Source organism: Schistocerca serialis, chromosome 9, assembly GCF_023864345.2.
Source record: "Schistocerca serialis cubense isolate TAMUIC-IGC-003099 chromosome 9, iqSchSeri2.2, whole genome shotgun sequence".
NCBI classification, from domain to species: Eukaryota; Metazoa; Arthropoda; class Insecta; order Orthoptera; family Acrididae; genus Schistocerca; species Schistocerca serialis.
Genome location: NC_064646.1, coordinates 385,047,430 through 385,068,325, shown reverse-complemented (window position 1 = coordinate 385,068,325; position 20,896 = coordinate 385,047,430). Strand labels below are relative to the sequence as shown.

The following is a 20,896-nucleotide window of genomic DNA, read 5'->3' as shown; positions in this document are numbered from 1 at the left end:
CTTTTCACATGGACCACCTGATTAGAAATGGCAGTTCCACCAGTGCACTGCCCTTTCATATCTTGTGTACGCGATACTGCCGCCATCTGTAAGTATGGATTTCGCTGTCCCGTGACTTTTGTTACCTCAGTGTAAGTCGTGACAGTGAAGTGGTGTGTACATACTACATGATTTATATAATCATCACACTAGTATGGGTCCAGGATCACATTGTGAAAGATGTTGTCCAATTTATTGGTGTATCAAAGTGAATTATCCAACGAGTCTACAAGTAATTGTGTACCACTAGCAGATAGGAAACACGATAAAAGAACAGTGGTCATTTAGTTTCAATTCCACCAGAAATTGCTGCTGCTTTAAGGCTGACGTTAAAATAAACGGTTTTTGTGCTTTTATAATTCAATATTGTCAGACTGCTACTTGAAGCAATGCAATATGTGACTTCTATTTATTGCTGAACCGAATATTAACTGCCAATTTTGCGACACCCTGTGGTGTGAGTAATTGAAGGCATTGGTACAGTAACCTGGTAAGCCACGTTTCCACAATTTCGAATAAAACATAAAATACTGTGCATAAACTGGGAACAAATTTTAATCGGTCTTGGCTTTTCTCAAAATTTATATACAGTGGTCGGAAACAGTCTGAGGAGCTTGTAAGAGTGTTGCAGGGTAGACTGTGCTGAGAAATAATTGTTAAGAAAAAATTCGATACGTTGCGCCGCTTCCGAGTTAATTCGCATTGAAGTTAGCCGATCAGGAGGTTGCGCGCGTAAATTCAATCGGTCCCCCAGATATAATTAGTCAGCCGTTCTCATGGCGTAGATGATAGTGAGCTAGACTGCTCAGCTTTTGGCTGGCGTTCGATCCTTATTACCGACCCATGCCCAAATTTTTTAATCACACCCTTGTTAGGTTTTAGGAAACCAAACTAAGTACACGTTTGGCGACACAGCCTCCAGAGGGCCGCTTGAACTGGCGCGCTCAACGGCGTAATTGGCTAACTTCAGTGCTAATTAACTCGGAAACTGCGCAACGTATCGAATTTTGTTCGTAACAAGTAATTCTCGGCACAACATTTCCCGCAACATCCTTGCAAGCTTTTCGGCCTGTTTTTGACCATCCTGTATATGCCATAAGTACACTGTAGTGGCTTATTACTGAAGCAAACAAAGATTTATTGAGACATTTATTAAATTTAAAAAGGAGATGGACCTGTCACCTTCTTGCACTAAACAACTTTGTTTTATGAATATAAGCTTCCAGCCTAGACCTTCACATCAGCACAAGCAGTGGTAAGGCGCTTTCCTTGGTGCGGCGTAAAACAAACACAAGAGATACTACGTCAGAAGGCGCGAGTTACAGTTTTCAGAGAAAATAAATTTATAGAGAGAAGAGAGTGCGTCAGAAACAGAATCAAGAGCACAACCCAACGTTCCAATTACGATCACCTGAGGAGAGAACAGCTAGACCAAGTGGGGTGGTGCATTGTGGGACGGGGACGGAGCCGCCATCTCTGTCTGTGCAGAATCCATCACACAAACGCCATTTTACTTGAAACTTCCTGGCAGATTAAAACTGTGTGCCGGACCGAGACTCGAACTCGGGACTTTTTCCTTTCGCGGGCAAGTGCTCTACCACTTGAGCTACCCAAGAACGACTCACGCCCCGTCCTCACAGCTTTACTTCTGCCAGTACCTCGCCTCCTACCTTCCAAACTTTACAGAAGCTCACCTGCGAACCTTGCACAACTAGCACTCCTGAAAGAAAGGATATTACGGAGATATGGCCTAGCCACAGCCTGGGGGATGTTTCCAGAATGAGATTTTCACTCTGTAGCAGAGTGTGCGCTAATACGAAACTTCCTGGCAGATTAAAACTGTGTGCTGGACCGAGACTCCAGAATGGAAACATCCCCTAGGCTGTGGGTAAGCCATGTGCCCGCAATATCCTTTCTCTCAGGAGTGCTAGTTCTGCAAGGTTCGCAGGAGAGCTTCTGCTTCTGGAAGGTAGGAGACGAGGTACTGGCAGAAGTAAAGCTGTGAGGACGTGACGTGGGTCGTGCCTGGGTAGCTCTGTTGGCAGACCTCTTGCCTGCGAAAGGCAAAGGTCCCGAGTTCGAGTCTCGGTCCGGCACACAGTTTTAATCTGCCAGGAAGTTTCATATCAGCGCACACTCCGCTGCAAAGTGAAAATCTCATTCTGGGTCATTTTACTTGCATACCATTCTACGCATCGCTTAGAAATAAACTTGAATTCTGGAACAGCAGGCTTCAGCTCACCATCCGATAAACTTGATTCAGGTTACCTGAGCTCTCATAAATCATTTCACGCCTTCAGGAATGCGCCAACAGATTCCTTCCTTCATACTCGTCCAGATGGAACTAGCGTTAAGCGTCTAATGCTCTCAGCGTCGTTCAGATGCTAAACTTCTTTCGTGTCTTTGGATGCACCCTGAATGTGGTTGAAGACGTGGAGCCCTGGAGACTCACCTTCTCTCTCTGGCAGTTTGCCCTCAGCTGCCAAGTTCAGAAGAGAATCCAGGACCTTCTCCATGGCGACGATATTTTCTTCATGCTCCTCGGCGGAAATTTCCTTTGGTTCCGCTTCCCCTTCGTCCTCAGTTTCCTCCCTGAAACAATGGTTATTAAGCAGCTTTACAGTGGCATGCTACGAAGGACTACTTGCAGAACTCAAACTAGCAACTACAAAGATGTCCAAAAACTAAGCAGAACCTGAAAAAAGGAGAAGAGAAGACTTGCTGCGAATGACTCTAAGTCCTTCCCTTCAAACGGCAACTGTGCTATCGATATAATGAAGTAGAAGTACTCCCTGCTTCGAATAAGCACATGGTTCGTAGATAACGGAAAGCAGTGCATGAGATCCATTATGTCTGACAAAGAGTTGTGTTCAAAATTCCCATGTACATTGCGTCTCACGTCTATGCCACTCCGAAGGTAAAGCTGCACACATTCGAAGATCATATGTAAAGTTATTAGAGGTATTTAAATTCCGTCTGTGCAACTTCTTAAGACGAAATCCTTGCGAGCGGTCTCAGGCGCTGCAATCATGGACTGTGCGGCTGGTCCCGGCGGAGGTTCGAGTCCTCCCTCGGGTATGGGTGTGTGTGTTTGTCCTTAGGATAATTTAGGTTAAGTAGTGTATAAGCTTAGGGCTGATGACCTTAGCAGTTAAGTCCCATAAGATTTCACACACATTTGAACATTTTTGAAAAACTCGAAAGCTGCACATGTAGGGCCATATGTAAAATACGACTAAGGCACAAGAAGTAAACTGCGGACCTCAACATGTACCACACAAATACTCAAAACAGCAACCACAGGCCGAACGGGTGCGAACCTTACTAACATACCACTAACAAGTGAACATTCCCAAGTGTAAATAAACGATCTTATGTAACTTCGTGGATGCATGTAGAGAGGACAACATAATGCAATACGTATTTTTTTTTGGTGCCCAGTTTTACTTTCCAGGATCAAAACATATCCCAAAATGTAATTTCGCATGTTAGGCTGAAAGGGCATGTCTTTGAAACGATGATATATTAAAAATGTTTTTCATATAAAAGTTGGTATGTAATGAACGTAATTTTATAATAATTTGATACTCTGTAAAATCGCCATCACCACTACCTAATTTTGGAAAATGAAAACTTGTTAAAACACAAATTAAAGAAGCTTCCAAGTCATATACAATTATGTGTAATAAAGCTGGTTTCTGAAATTCCATTTTTGGAAAATAAGCTGTCCACAATGTGCTGTCAGAGTATCTACAACATACGCAATTAAAATACCTAAACGTTCACTGATATTCTAATTATTTATTTTACTTATATTTTTTGTTTTAAATTGTTATTTTATGTTTTACATTCATGTTTTTTCGAATGTTTTTTAGTTTACCGTTTCACGTACATGGAGCTCGTTAAACGATAATACATCCCCATAAAAGTCAGACGGTATGAGGAATCGTATTAGCGTCTGGTATCGGGGCGCAACTTATAGAAACCATGGCGACAGCGGCGGTCATCTTTAAATATGCCATTTTGCATTTGGGTTACGTGTTTCAAATGGAAGGGAATCGGGTGGCACATCATTTTGAACTGTCTCTTTCTCAGGAATACATATGAGAAATATGTTTTAGAATATCTTTAATTGCTTAGGAGTTACGATGTGCGAAAGTTTAAAATTTCAAGGAGGTTATCAATTCAGTTTAGGGTTGCAGGTGAAGTGAAATGTCGCGTGGCTAGGGCCCCCCGTCGGATAGACCTGTCACCTGGTGCAAGTCTTTCGAGTTGACGCCAAATCGGCGACTTGCGTGTCGAAGTGTTGCAAGGTAATACAATGGCACTTACACAGCAGGAACGTATTGAACTTGTGTTAATGAGTGATGAAAGAAGTACCAGAGTGACTGCTGCCTGGTATCCTGAGAGAAATGACATTTCGCATATGACAATATCCAAGTTCCTGGACAAATCTCGTACAAAAGGTTTAACGAGGAGACTTCGACAGCAATTATAGCAATATTCCTGAACGTCCACACGCGCCGGTTATCAGCAGTATAAGGTTCAGCGTTCAATCCTGCGTGTGTTGCATACACATTAACGACACCTGAACAAGTCATAGTTGCAACACCATCTCTCAGAGAATGACCCTCATCGGCCGGTACAGTTTGCAGAATGATCTATGGATCAGTGTAAAAGGAATCCAAACTTCCTATGACAGGTGTTGTTCAGCGACGAAGCTAATTTTTATGTGCAAGGAGAAGTAAACCAACAGAATCATCTTCACTGGTCAGGTGCAAGTCCCTCGTCAGTGGATTCTTCTGAAGGTGCTGGTGGTGAAAAATTGATCGTTTGGTGTGGGATTTGGGACGGAATAATCCTGGGTCCGGTGTTTACTGATGGAATCTTGAATGGGGTGATGTATCTTAACACTATGCCGTCCGGCGACACCACAGTGGTGTCGTCTGCATTGTATCGCTCAGTGGCTAGCGATACCAGAGTGGTGTCGTGAGCATAGTACCGCGCAGTGACCGGCGACAGCACGTTAGTATCTTTTGCATTCTGTTGGTGTTTTGTTACACACGTCAACGAGTGTTCTGATTTTATAAGTACTTGTGCTCTTTCATCATGGCGGACGAAAGACACAATAGGATTGTTTACGATGAATGCGCGGACGTCTTGTCTGACGTTCCGGACGACTTGGCCGATTGGGAAGAAGACATTGGATACCAAACAAATAAAAGTGAAGCAAAATTGTAGGAAGATAGTGAAATACGTCCAAGAAGAATTCGGCGAACACTACGGTTGCCAACTGATTCGGCCGAATCAGACGAAGAAGACAGTCCACCGTGATCAGACTTTGATTTACCGAGGACCAATAATAAATTTGAAGGTTCCCCGGGTCCAAACGTATTTCCCAAAGATACACAGAGCATCGAGGATATCGTACAATTATATATTGGGAACGATCTATTTGAATATATTAGCAACGAAACCAAAAAGCATTACAGTCAAAATTGCAATAGAAGGAAACTGGATTTAAAAAATGACAAGTTTGTCGACGTTACGGGACCCGAAATTGGAAAATGGTTTGGGCTTGCTATCCTTATGGGAACTGTAAGAAAAGCAAGGATCAATGATTATTGATCAACGAATCAGTTGATAGACACGCCGATATTTCGCAAAACGATGTCCCGCAACTGATTGAGACAAATATTATCATTTTTACAATTTTCCGACAGCAACAATAAACTGGATAACGCCTCCAAAAAGTTTAAATAAACGTTTAATCTAAGTCAAAACATCTCAACTGATGAAGGAATGATACTGTGGCGTGGATGGTTAAATTTTAAAGTTTACAATCCGTCGAAAATTACGAAATACAGGATATTCATTCGGATGCTGTGTGATTCGAGTACGGGATACATTTACTCATTCAAGATATATTCCGGCGCTGGACAGCCTTTAGCAAAAATAGTGATGGAACTATTGACACCTTCTGATGCAAAGTGGCATCACCTCGGCATGGATAATTATTATAACAGTGTAGAACTTGCAGAGAAGTTACTTGAAAAGAAAATTCGAGTTTGTGGAACGATAGGGCAAAATAGAGGATTTGCGGAAAATTAAAGCGAGCAAAAGTCAATGCGTTTGAAGCTTGTCATCAACGGAAAGGTGACAAGCGGCCGGCGACAAGCCAGGTAATCCGACTTAGCGCTGCCGGCGCCAAGCGAATAAATTTGTACGACACGTGCGGACGGCAAAGTGTTCATATGCTCCGTGATTATGTGCTTCCAACGCTACTGAATCCGCAGGATGATTTCCCAACCTTCTTCCAACAAGGCGGTGCACCTTCCAAGTTTGTTGCTGAAGACATTTTCTGGATAAACAGTTTGGAGATCCGTGGATAGGTAGGAAGGGTCCTATCCAATAACCAATAGGGTCGCCTCTTGCCCTTCATCTGTAAGGACATTTGAAATCAATTGTGTATGAGGTGAAACAACATCTTTGCTGGCATATTGAGGAGGCGTGTGCCTCTGTTGACCGACATGCAGCAGGACTGGCAAAAAAGACTCCGATTGTGCCCAGCGCAATGGAGGTCATGTATGCTGTAATGCCGACTCTGACAAGTGTCCTACATTTTAACAGGTTATAATTCAGCCAGAAATAACGATAACATGAAATAGATTTCACATATGTATTCTTGAGAAAGAGGCAGGTCAAAATGAAGTGCCATATGAGCCCCTTTCCATTTGAAACACGTACCGGTAGCCCAAATCCAAGATGGCGTATTTCAAGATGGCCGCCGCTGTCGTCATAGTTCCCATAAACTGCGCCCCCACCTACAGACACCCCATACCAGACGCCATTATAATTCCTCACACCGTTCAACTTTTATAGTGACGTAACCAGACTTTTGCCTCACCCTGTAATAAGTAACTGATTATTGTGGTACATAATCGTTACCATAATGCCAACATGTAAAGAAATGCTTAAAACATAACGTTTCTTTACACCATACACATAAAATGAATGGAGTTTCTTCACATAATACACACGAGAGAGAACACAATATAAAACAACATTCAGCAGGATTTCGAATTGTCACGGGTGATCCTCTAAATATCCTGATTTGTACCAGGCATATTTCAGTACATAGGTAAGCCATGGCGAAGAGAATCGATTATGTACTAGTGACTGCAGCTTCATCTTCATTACATTGCTTCTCAAATGGGGACTGACATCGTAATCATTCAGGAGAACTATATCTGAAAATTTTCTCACAAAGATCGTCCAACATCGAAAGCCATAGATATCCAATGACTGTATCTGTCCTATCGAGCTTTTTTGGGATCACCAGATGGACAAGATTATTGTCCTCAGGTACGATGGTCTAAACGGTTCTTTCACAATGACCGCCTGAAGAATCTGACAATAATATAGATTTTTCTCTCTAACTAGGAAATAAAACCACTGTAAAACATCTGCTAACTTGGTCAGACGTTGTTTACCAGATTTCGGTGATGTCATAAAGAAACCTGGGGCTTCAAAAAGAGATTCTCGAATGCTCTACCCAAACTTACTGTTACTTTCCTTTAAACCTACGAAAAGGCGGTAAAAACGTTTTGGCATTATACCTGAGGACAAGGAATTTGTTCAGCTGATGATCCCAAAGTGCTCGCCGTCACAGGTAAAATCAAGAGAAGTATATAGCTTTTGACACCGGACTAACTTTGTGAGATTTTCAGATGTACTTCTGTTGCATGATTATGATGTCAATCTACACTTGAGAAGCAATATATTCAAGCTGCAATTACTAGTACAAAAAGATTCTCTTCGCCAAGGTTTCCCAGTTTACTGGAATATGCCTGACACAAATCAGCATATTTAGACGATCACTTGTGACAGTTTGAAATCCTGACGAAGTTTGGTTCAAATGGCTCTGAGCACTATGGGACTTAACATCTGTGGTCATCAGTCCCCTAGAACTTAGAACTACTTAAACCTAACTAACCTAAGGACATCACACACATCCATGCCCGAGGCAGGATTCGAACCTGCGACCGTAGCAGTCGCGCGGTTCCGGACTGAGCGCCTAGAACCGCTAGACCACCGCGGCCGGCATGACGAAGTTTGTTTTATATTGTGTTCTGCGTCGTATATATCACGAAATGTATTTTATATGCATGGTGTAAAAATCGTTATGTTTTAAGCATTTCTTTACAGATTATCATTACTGTGCTGATTTTGTATCATAATGAGGTTCTTACTTTTCAATTACCAAAATACAATTGGTGAGGCTTAAGCTAAAAAATAAAAAAAACATGAATGTAAAATAACAATTTAAGACACAAAACAAATATAAGTAAAATAAGTAACTAGAGTAATAAAGAATGTTTGCTTATTTTATTTTAATTAGGTGCATCAATAAAACTCCGACATCAAATTGTGTATTGCTTATTTTCCAAGAATAGTATTCCATAAACCAGCTTTATTACACATGTATGAATGTGGCTTGGAGTCTTTTTTAATTTATGTTCTAACAAATGTTTTCGTTTTCCAAAATTAATTAGTGGTAGTGTGTATTTTGCAAAATTTCCAATTGTTAAAACGTTCATTGCACAGTTTTCAAGAATGCTGACTACATATCAATTTTTATGCGAAGAACATTTTTATATACCGTCGTTTCGAAGATATTCCCTCCAAACCTAATACGCCAAATTAGCATTTAAAAGTGTTTTACCTCTTAAAACTGAAATCGGACACAAACAAAAAAGCATGTATTGCATTACTTTTCCCTCTCTACACTATCGCAAAGTTTCATCAGCAGCGTTTATTTACAATTGACAATATTCTCTTGCAAGTGATAATGAATAACACCTCTCAGTACAAGGTTTAAAACACAGTGATGAGCCGCCAGCAAAAGAACACCGTATAAAAGATCTCTTTTCAGGATCTGAACATATTCTCACCACAGAAGAAAGGAACGACCATACTGTAATGTAAAAACAGAACTAACAAGAGTATAAAAGAAGAAATTAAAAACGTAGCAACACAGATTAAAACAGAAAACAATAACGCAATGGTAACTGTGATGAATGAATCAAAACTAGAATTCTCGTTGCCACTGCAGACCCAGAGGTGTGCAGTTGTAAGCTGGCACTGTACGTTACTTTATTTTCAAAGTAGGCCTACTGTTGGAAATAAAGAGAGAGTCGGAGGTCACTATCGACTGGTAGACAACGGGATGTTGATTCAGTCGCATAATTGACAAGTTCTTTTCTGTTCTCTATGCACAATGGCTCCTTCCCATGTGTGGCGTGATAGATGGTTCTCAGGCAGGGAGCCTACCTATGTAGCGTGACAAGTGACATGATGCATGCCGTGGCAGAAATGTGTCTATGGCATGTACCTCAACGACAACAGTAGTAATGCAGTATCATCCAGGCCTGCAGGTGACACTGAATGACACAGACAGAAATCATAGAGTGGGGTGTAGGACGCCAAGACCTTCAAAACCTAGACCGAAAATGGGGAAGTTTGCGTCATAGAGGAAAAGATCTGAAACCATAGCGAAGAAGAAACTCGTGAAGTCAGATCTGGCAATATGGGAGGATCTCAGTTCCGAAAGATTAAGGATATTTAACACTGTGATCTCGAGAGCGGGGCTACAAAACATGTGGACAAATGACGGCAGGATAGTGCTGAAGACCGAAAATGGAAAAAGATCAGTCTGCAGTGCAGATGAATTCGAATGCCCATGCCGTAGGAAATAAAGACATTTACACTCTTGCTGCCTCTAGTGTGTGTTTATTTTTGTATTTTTATTTTGTAAACAAAAATTTATTTTTGTAATGCTTTTCTTAAAATTGTTTCATATTAATATCATTTGTTTGTTCAGGTATGTTTTTAGTACTAATTATAAATTTTTGGTCAGTTCTCATACTTCCAGTTAATGATCTCAAAGGGCACTAATTCAGATAAATAATTTACCGTCTTACTTCCAGTTTTATTTAGCAATTTATTATCGCATTACTGTTGTTACTTATCACTGGAACCATTCGTAATACACTTTGTTTTTATTCCATTTACCTTGCTTTCAGTTCTTTTACGCACAGATTATTCCAACTCTCGTTAGCGAATGATTCCTCCTCCTGTCTCCAGTCGGCTGTTCAGTGACTGGCTGGCCTTGGCCACAATTCCTTCCCTCTCCCTGAAGAAACCTGCCAATCTGCACGTCCGGGAACCCCACTCTCCTACCATCTATACCTCCCCAGAGCGCTCCTCGGGAATGCATATCCCCCCCACTCTTACTGGCTCAGCGCCTCTACTGTCCACGAGTGGCACCCTTGCAAGTTTCACGCCCGAACTAAGCTACATATTGTACACACAAATGTCCAGTATCTGCCATCTCGTCTTTACGAGTTCCGACATATATTTCAAGACATAGAAATCCGTGTAATACTTCTACCAGAGACCTGGCTCAAACCAAGTAATCCCACAAGTTAGGTAAATCTAGATGGCTACATCTTTCTAAGACACGACAGATGCAGTCGATGGAGGTATGGAGTAGTGGCGCACATACGCTCTGTTTTATCGTCTATTGTGCTATACACATCTAACAATAATGAAGATAACCTAGTGGAATATATGTCCATGAAGATCAAACCCCGTAACGGAAAGTGACTGATATGTGTCCTCTGCAAACCTCCGTAAGTAGGAGGGTTTGCCTTCGAAACTGCTCTTTCAAGTCTCGGATCGTCATATGAGCATATAATTTTAGCTGGTAACACTAATATAAATTTTCTATACAACAGATCATTCGGTGTGAAATTTAAGCGGTTACTTTCTTCTTCGAATGAGTCGCTACATCAGCTTGCTCCTATCAGTCATACACACAGTAGTCACACTCTCGCAGATATTTCTGCAACGAAATCCCCAAACAGATCAGCTTTCACTTCTCAGTTATCTGCATCCATGACATAATCTTCGTGACATAATCGCTAGAATGTCCCAGAAATGAACCCACATGACTACATACTCAGACTTCAAACGCATTAATTTATCTTAACTTGCAATCCAGGTACAAGAATTAGCTTGGGGACGTCATCTGCTCCTTTCTCGAACATAAAGAAAAATTTCGTGAGTTTTCTCAACTATATGACAGATATACCCCTTAAGTAAGAGGCAAACCTGCACCTTCGGTAACTGAAGAACTAAAAACAACTGATGAATCTCAAAGACGCTGCACATCGAGCCTACAAATAGCGCCCCACGCCTGAAAATCATAAGCGGAACAGACTCAGTCAAGCTGTGTGAAATCCAATACTCAGGCGTGACCATAAATTAGCTGACAACAGAAAACTGTTCTACGGGAAAACCCTATTGGTGTTCGTAGAATCAAAGTAAAAGCTGCACTTGAGCTCATTGTCCCAGCCCATGAACTGAACCGGTACTTTACATTACCAACAACGACAATTGAACGACAAACGGAACCGAGATACAATGATTACTTCGTGGGGATAAACGACTGTAGCTACGAAAAAAATCTATCTAAAGCAACACTGTCAAAAAAAGGCATTGCGTCTGGAGACCAGCATCTACTGACCACGATGGCATTACAGTCCAAATGATGAAGCTTGTTATTGACTATCTACTGCCCTCTATAACAGATGTCTTCAAGCACTCTTGAACCACAAGTGTTTTTCTGAGGCCTGGAAACAGGGACTAGCTAAGCCATTACCTAAAAAGGACGCTGTTGCAGCACCCTCTGATTACCGATCTACTTGAATCCTTTCTACACAGTCCAAGCCCTTAAAATATATAATCTGCCACCAGCTAAGAAACTACCTAAATACGAACAACCTACTAGACGAATACTAATCAGGCTTACGTAAACATCACTGCTCATCTCCTTAATAAAGGTAACAGATTACCTACGGCTTGCCCAGGTTCCACAAGAGACAAATATCATGTACTTCTTAGAATTCAGCAATGCCATTGACACCCTCGACTATAAAATTTTACTTGCCAAATTTAGCAGCCTAAATTTCTCGCCAAGTGCAGTGCAATGGTTTCGCCCATACCTGACATGTCCCCAGCATAGCGTCATGTCCGGCACCATGAAGTCACAACGGAGGCAGGTAGTATTAGGCGTGCCCAAGAGTTGGGTGTTAGGTCCTGTACTCTTTTCGTTGTATGTAAATGATGAGTCATCAGTTTTGTCCTACTACAAATATCACACATATTCTGATAACCTCCAGTAGCAGGATGTTGGGTTAAAGCTAAACGCCTCAGTGGTACTGGTTAGTCATTCTAGGCTCATTAGCCAGAAATATCAGGAATCACTACCATCTTTAAGCCTAAAAGGTACAAATATCAAGTTCTCTCCTTCATCAAAGAGTCTAGGAGTAATTATAGATGAAAATCTGAATTGGACTGAGCACGTACCTGCAATGCGCAAGAAGGCATCAGCATCTCTTCATGTCCCACAAAATTATAAAAAGCTCTTCGCTTTCGACCTGAAAAATAAACTGCTACAAGCACTTACAGTTCCAATTATTGATTACGGCGGGGTCATCCTGCAAGTCTTTCCTCTGGAAAGCTCACGGTGCCTGGCACTGTTAAGAATGCCTATGGTCAATATATCTGTAATGTTCGATACATTTATCACATTTCATCTTCATATGCTCACCTATCTTGGCTGCGCGCAGACAAGCACAGAGATTTCCATACCCTCTGTTTTTTCTACGGTCTTATGAATGAACACTGTCCCTCATATAACTCCTCGACCTTAACGCTCTTGCCTGAACCATACGGCAGACACACGTGTTCCCATCAGAGTAAAAACCTTTCTGCCCCACTCTATCTTTTAGCCATCTTCTCTAAGTCCTTCTCAGTAGCAGGAACCCTACAGCAGAACAACTGTGTGCTTTATATTGGAGAACTAAATAAAATTTCCTGCATCAAAAGACAGGTAGTGGCATATCTAGCAAAGCAACAATAAGGATTACCACTGTCCCTGTATGCACTCGTTACCCTTGTACATCCTTCTTCCCAACCTGATCTTCCTCATTTCCCACTATTCTTAGCCAATGAAGTCTCCTTAAATTTCCTTTTCCCAGAATTCCCTAATCAGAAAACATCTCTTTTGTACATCTATACATTCTTCTTATATCTGCCATTATATTGTTCTTAATGTCACTGTTATTGTCATTATTTATTACTATTATTACCGTTATCATTGTTAGCGGGAGCAGCTGCAGTAGTACAAGTAATGCCAGTATTAACTTTGTCAGTTCATGGTGATTACGGTTTACTCACATTGCCACTTCACACACACCAATCATTTTTAATACTAGTTATCATATTAAAATTGTTATTTCTGACGTAACTACAGTGTAATACATCCTGTATGTGTGAAACCGTGGTCCGACGTAAGACAGGGCCCGATAGCCCTAATCCAACCATATTATACAAATAAATAAACAAAAGTGTCTTCTTTGGATGATGAAAGTGTTCTGGTCTTAGTCAATCAACATTTTATAAAAATGAGCTAAAACTATACCCATCTCTGTACTTAGTTTCTAAGTAGAACTGTTACTTTCATGTGAACAAATTGAAAACCACTCTTTTGGGATTCTCGTGTTTTCTCAAGTAGACAATTTTTCTCTTCTGTTATGAAGAAACAAATCGATAAAACAATTTTATTCTTTCGCCACTTATAATCTCACATCTTAACTTTATAATGAACAGGCTCTCTTGTCTTTTTTTTTTACGAGGGTTGAATGAAAAGCAATGCCTCCACCTTCGTTAACTGGGTTTGGATAGGAATATTTTAATAAATAAGACGCAGAAATAATCCTTAGAATGTGATCTTTAATTACCAATATTCACTTTTCCACATAATCAGTAGCCAATTGGATACATTTCTGCCAACGATTAACAGGTTTTCTGAAGCCGTCACGGAGGAAATCGACGCTCTGTTTCCGCAACCACAGTCTCACAGTTCTCTCAACGTCTTCATCAGAAGCATCATGATGTCCCCGCAATTCGTCTTTCATTATCGGGAACAGATGGAAGTCAGACGGTGCTAAATTTGGTCTGTACGGGGATGCTGTACGGTGGTGAGATTCAGTCTGTGAAGTTCTGCTGCGGTGGCACGTGAAGTGTGTGGTTTGGCTTTGTCATGCTGAATTTCCACTTTCTTTTCGGACCTTTGTTAGCCGTTCTCTCTGAGTGATACGAGGATCGTCCTGAACCAGTCTATCAATATTTTGCTTGTGAAACTCGGTGGTTGCTGTCACAGGACGTCCAACTCTGTTTGTCCCGCAGGTCAGATGTTCACGCCCCATCATCTTTAAACTTACTCGTCCAACGACGCACAGTACACACATCAACACAATCACCATAAGCTGCTTTCAGTCTCTGATGAATCTCCTTTGGGGTGACACCTTCTGCTGTCAAGAATTCAATGACTGCACGTTGCGAAAATCGCATTGACCGACCGTCTGCGCAGGGCTCCATACTTTACACTGTAACAACACAACCGTTCAATGCTGAGGCTTCCCGCCAACTAGAGCTGTAGAGAAGAGGCTACGGAACAAGCCAGTACCTGCCGCATAGCAATGATGCCAACTGTTGAAGGGTTGCGAAGGTGGAGGCATTACTTTTCAGTCAACCCTCGTACTTATTTGGTACTTCGAAATTAAGTAGGCTCCTGCAGATACATCGAAAAGTTTATGTAGAAAAATATAGTCACTGGTCAGCTTACGTTAAGTGCATTTAAGTCATACATTATTGTGTACAAAATGTACGTAACCATCGAAACTATTTAATACTGGAAAGAGAGGAATACAGGTTGCCAGTCTTGAGTAAATAGGTGGCACATTTTGGCAGTTGATTATGACAGGCTACAACTTGTCACCCTCAGCACTATGACTCTGTGCTATGTGGAGTGGTAGCTTGTGTTACACCCCTTCATAAGTGGTTTATGAAGTCAGTTACGGTCACACTCTAAAAAGTTAAGATAACAAGAGAATATACAATCTCAAATCCAGTGGAAAACTTAGTTTTATGTACTATGAATCAATTTTTCTTGTCTGCACTTACACTTTCATTTACGAAATGTTCAGTGACAGTTATCGTTCACATATTGTCGAACAAATGATATGCTTTCGAGTGACCGGTGAACAGGAAATTGGATTTTGCTATTCATATAACTAAAACATACTGTGTTCTGGATTATTATGCACACGAGAGAGATGTTGTTCAAGTTGAACGTACTTTTACTGTGGCTAGAGTCTGCCACAAACTTAGATAAAAGAAGAAGAAATGTGTCAGCTATGTCGAAGGTGTTACATAAAGCAGAATATGAGTTGCCAGTCATAAATTTATCAGTTTGACCTGAAACTGTATCAACTGTCACAAAAGATTTATCAGCATGCCACAAAAATGTATCAACTTGTCCCAAAAATGTATCAACTTGCCGTAAAAAATGTATCAGATTGCTCTGAAATGTATCAGCTTACCCCAAAAATTAAATACAAATTGTATTACATCCTTGTGGTGCCAATCGAAATTCACTACAGGACATATACGATTTCAAGCAATAAGTAGCTTTTGCAATCTACCTTGCGTGATGTATAGCCTCTGGAGCACAAAAGTGTGCTTCCACAAGAGAGACCTAATTCTGAAAATTCAGTAGAACTCTCTCTGAGCCGCTGTTCTTTCGAAGTATGTGTAGTAAAATCGAGGTATAAAGACTCATCAAGTTGCTCTATGTGTTCCTTGACCGAAATTCTGATTATAATTTGCTCCCTTACCAAGCATTTTGAAGCTTTCTTAATTTTCATGGGGTCGTACCTTTGTTTCTACAGTTCATCTTTTCATTAAAAAGGCTTCTGGGTTTAATTTCATATACTTAAGTCTGTAAGATAAGTACAAGAGAACATTTTCCACAACGTTTTCAGTCTAAACATGCACCTTTAATAGTGTCTGCAATTAATGATGCTGCTTCAAAAACTAATGCATCAACACATGTCTCAAAACTCCACTCATCGAGACTTTTGTAGTTAACTTTTGCTATTTATTTTCCATAATAAGTTCAACATCAAAAATATGCGTAAAATTACGAGTATTGAATGAATATTAAGAGACGAGTTTTTGACGAGGGAATAAATTGTTTACTTTGGTAATTCTCACTGATGAGATCACTTTAAGCTGTGGATCAAAAGTTGTGTGCATTTTTGTTTTCCAACGAATCATGTGCGTCATATTACGCCATGCTATGAGAGTCAGATGCAGTGAGGTCAGGAGGACAAAGACTTCGCGGAACAACCAAAATGTTCAGTCAGTGAGTTCGGTTTTGTGACACTTGACAAGCATTATAGAACAATTTAGATGTGGATAATAATTAATTTATGATCCGTTGTGTACTCTCTGAAGTACTTTGAAACAGTACACGTTACATCCGTTATAAAATTTTTCAGAGAAATACTTTTGATTATAGCAAAAAAAATATCATTTGGATGCTTTTAATCGCCCTGTAAAGTACTTTCAGAAGAGAAAACGCAGCATTGTAGAGCGATTCACTAGAACTCTTAAGGGTAAACATCTTTAAACATTTCACTGCACGAAGTTCTTTCGAATGGATTGGCATAATGCAAGATTGTCAGAAAGCATGGGTACTGTATAAAACTCATATAGTTGGTGTAATGGTCGTAACTTTAATATAATCAGCATGTAAGCTGAAAAAGTGAACGGTAATTTGATGTGCACGACATACAGAAGCAAAGGTAGTAGGAATCACATTTAGGTAGTGATCACGTCAAGCAGCTCACGTAAAATCAGTATTCATCTTTTTTTCTATGTTGAAAGCCTCAATTGTGGAGCGATTCAACAGAACTCTTTACGGAAGACGTTTTTAAACATTTCACTACACAGAGTTCTTTTGAATGGATTGACAGGATACAAGATCTGCTAAATCATAAAGTAAGAATATGATCTTCATAATACTGAGGACAAGGGTTGCTTCTTGGTTCCTGTGTTCCGACTGAAAACATGTGTTACAAATGCATTAAACACAGGTTCTACTGAAGGTGCGTATGTTATCTATAAATGTTTTGGAAAAAGATCTCCTGTAATTACCTCGCAAGACTCTGTAGCCAACTTCTGCCTGTATTTTTCCATAGTAAGTTCAACGTACAAAATATGCATAAAATTACGAGTAATGCATAAGTTGTCAGATACAGGTCTTTGACCTGGGTAAAACATTGTTTATTTCGGTAGCTCGTGTTGACAAGTGCACTTTAAGCTCTACGTTAGATTGGCAGTAATGTCCATGTGTGTTTTCTAGTGCAGCATGTGAGCCATGTTACTTCAAGTCAAGAGTCCAATGCAATGGTTGTCAGCAAGACAAGATTTGTCAGAACGAGCAACACGCCCAGTGAGCAAATTCAATGTTTTTTATGTCTGCCAACCTTCTTGGTAAATAAACGCCGTGTGACTAGGGCCTCCCGTCGGGTAGACCGTTCGCCTGGTGCAAGTCTTTCGAGTTAACGCCACTTCGGCGAGTTGCATGTCGTTGGGGATGAAATGAGGATGATAAGGACAACACAACACCCAGTCCCTGAGCGGAGAAAACCTACGACCCAGCAGGGAATCGAGCCCGGGCTGTTAGGTATGACATTCCGCCGCGCTGACCACTCAGATACCAGGGGCGGACACCTTCCTGGTGACACAGAACAATTTGGATGAGAGAGATAATTAGTTTGACGCTACGTTGCGTCTTACGCCATTTTTGGCAACGAAATCTAACTTTGCCCGTACACAATTACTGCTTTTCATAATATTTGGGTAAATACTTTTGAAGATGGTGTAAATTTTCAGAGCATTAAGGATACTTTTGGGCTCCTGGTAAAGTAAATTGAAACACTTTAAGTTGCACCCTTTGCACAGTTTTCTGGATAAATACTTTCAATTATGGTGCAAAAATTTTAGAGCATTCCGATACTTTTGTGCACAAGTGTACCCGTAAAGTGGTCTGTATGGGGGTTGGAGCAAGACCTGGGATATGGAGTAGGAGATCCCGGGTTCGAATCCCTGTCGGGGCACACATTTTCAACATGTCCCCAATGATGAATATCACCGCCTGTTTGCTGCTAGGGTGTCGAGTTAATTATCATTTCATTCTAGAGAAGCTGCACGGTCATCAATGGTATCTGTTCTTTCGGGAACAGATACTACTTTCATATATAGTTAAAATATGGCTACCCGGCCATTGGCCTTCTTGTGCGAAAGCACACGCTATGATCCAACTTGTACGGGACTTGGTAGATTAATCTTCCACGAGTAATGAGAGTGTGATGGGAAAACATCTATTAGGCGCACTACGAATGTAGTGGTGTGGACATGTTGGGAAAGTGGGTCTCACGGGGAGCGTGCATGTGATAAGTCCCTGTAGGCGCGCTATCCTCTGTGTCCTCGGTGGCTCAGATGATAGAGCGTTTGCCATATAAGCAGGAGATCCTGGGTTGGAGTCCCGGTCGGAGCACACATTTTCAACATGTCCCCAGTGTTGTATATCAACACCTGTTTGCAGCTAGGGTGTCGAGTTAATTATCATTTCACTGACTTATAAGTAGCCATAAAAAAGTTGCAGTTCTGATCCTATTAAAAACCTGCGTAATACTGGCTTTTAAATCATTTTATTGAAAGAAAAACACCTGACAACATTGTAATTTTTCCTTTTCCGGAGAAGTATGGGTGCCGCGGTCCTCCTTGCCATGATAATGGTTCAGAAAACACAATTCAGAGAGTTTGGATACTTTTGAGCACCCTGTAAAGTACTTTGAATTACAGCAAGTTACTCCCATCACTTAATATTTAGGATAAGTGCTTTCAAAAATGGTGCAAAAGGAAGTCTGAGCGTTCAGATAGTTTTGAGTAGCCTGTAAAGTACTTTCTAAAACTGCAACATATAGATTTAACGTAATTTCTGGATACATACTTTTGAATATGGCGCCTATTCAAGCAAAAAAGTATGTTTATGTTTTGTGTGTGTGTGTGTGTGTGTGTGTGTGTGTGTGTACTTACGAAATTTTAGTGATACGGAATCAAGATGCTTTTACACACAGTGTCCAATTCAGGTGCAGAAGTAGTGAAAATATGTAGTATAACTGGGCACTTCTGAATACTATACAAAAAGAAGAAAATTTGTATGTCTGTGTGCACACGCAATTTTTGATAAAAGACGCTGTGGGAAACACTATTATGGATACTTTTGAACACGGTGGCTTTGGCAAAAAATATATACTGCACTGTGAGCGTTTTTAAAAATTTTCTTGTCAGTGCCATCTTGCAGGGGGATTGTTTGAAAATATCGCCCCCGCCCCCAATCTGCCATCTTCATTTTTTTCTAATTTACCACTATCTACCATCTTCAATTTTTTTTACATTTCCAACCATCTGCCACCTTGTCTTTTGAAATTCCTGGCCATCGTTGATAAAGGGTCGCGGCTTGTGACGGGATGATGATCGCTTTAGTAAGGGGGGTTGCCTTGTGACATCACAAACGTAAACAAATTAAAACAGTTTGACTACATGTAGAGCCTATAGCCTTCCTACTTTACGCTTTCAGCGTTTTCTTAAGCGCCATAATGGCATACGGAAAGAGAAAGTATTTATAGTAGGGGTGGCTGTGATTCCGGCTCTCAAGCCGTTCCCGGGCACCAGAGCAGAGCAGAGCAAATGTAAAACCGAGTCGTACGCAGTGCGGCTGCACTGCCATATTTAAATGCAACACGTTCGCAGTTTTCCCCTCTTCCCTCTCCTTCCCCTCCTCGAGCTCAGACAGCGTTGTGTGGCGGTTGGGGGGAATTTGAAGCGAGACAGAGCGCTTTGCTCTGCCTCGCTTCAAATTCCCCCCAACCGCCACACAACGCTGTCTGAGCTCGAGGAGGGGAAGGAGAGGGAAGAGGGGAAAACTGCGAACGTGTTGCATTTAAATATGGCAGTGCAGCCGCACTGCGTACGACTCGGTTTTACATTTAACACTTCTCAACAAGATAGGTCACAAACAAAACAAATATTCAGTATTATTTAATTGTTTTTGGCGCACTAAAGACATAATACAATTCTTATCTTGTAGAAACTGACGGCATTCGGACAGACTCAGAAAATTTCACAGAGTTTTGCACTCAAGTTGCCATTTAATTGTGATCTAGTCTCGTTGTCGAAAAAGGATCTTTGTCACAAATATGTCGATCGAAATATTGTAGCATGTTTTCAACCACATTATGAAGACTTCGAAACTCTACCCAAGCAAAGTAATGTAGACGTCCTGGGCAGTTTTAATGTATAAGGATTTGTCATTGAAATGGGAATCACCCGGTTGGTCAGTTAGTTACATCTGCACATTCACAGGGCGCTTTCAACTGAAACGGCAAATGGTCTCGCAAACAGCTTCGAAGCAGGTGTGCGATTGACAATGTCGTCAAAAGTTTGACGAAACTATCCTTGTAATTCTTTCAAGGCCACAATGAATTCCTGAAACTCTGTGTTTTCTTTAATGGCAGTAAGGTTAGGGAACTGCACTGTATTTATCAGAAAGTGTTCCTTCTACTCTGTGATTTTCTTGTTAAATGCATCATCATCAAATCAGAAAGACTTTGTTTCTCACCTTGCAGTGTCTTACCTTGGGGAGTCTGCAGTCAAGTCCACTTAAAATGCAGATTCAAAAATGGTTCAAATGGCTCTGACCACTATGGGACTTAACTTCTGAGGTCATCAGTCATCTAGAACTTAGAACTACTTAAACCTAACTAACCTAAGAAAAATCACACACATCCATGCCCGGGGCAGGATTCGAACCTGC

At 40.9% G+C, this 20,896-nt stretch overlaps 1 protein-coding gene across 1 annotated transcript in view; it reads right to left on the bottom strand.

Moving 5' to 3' along the window:
* Window positions 1–20,896, bottom strand: part of LOC126419630 (coiled-coil domain-containing protein 96-like) — a 182,762-nt gene that overhangs the window by 124,332 nt on the left and 37,534 nt on the right. The window contains exon 3 of the mRNA XM_050086819.1: window positions 2,492–2,631. Coding sequence (XP_049942776.1) covers window positions 2,492–2,631 — 140 coding nt within the window. The remainder of the gene's footprint in view (window positions 1–2,491; window positions 2,632–20,896) is intronic.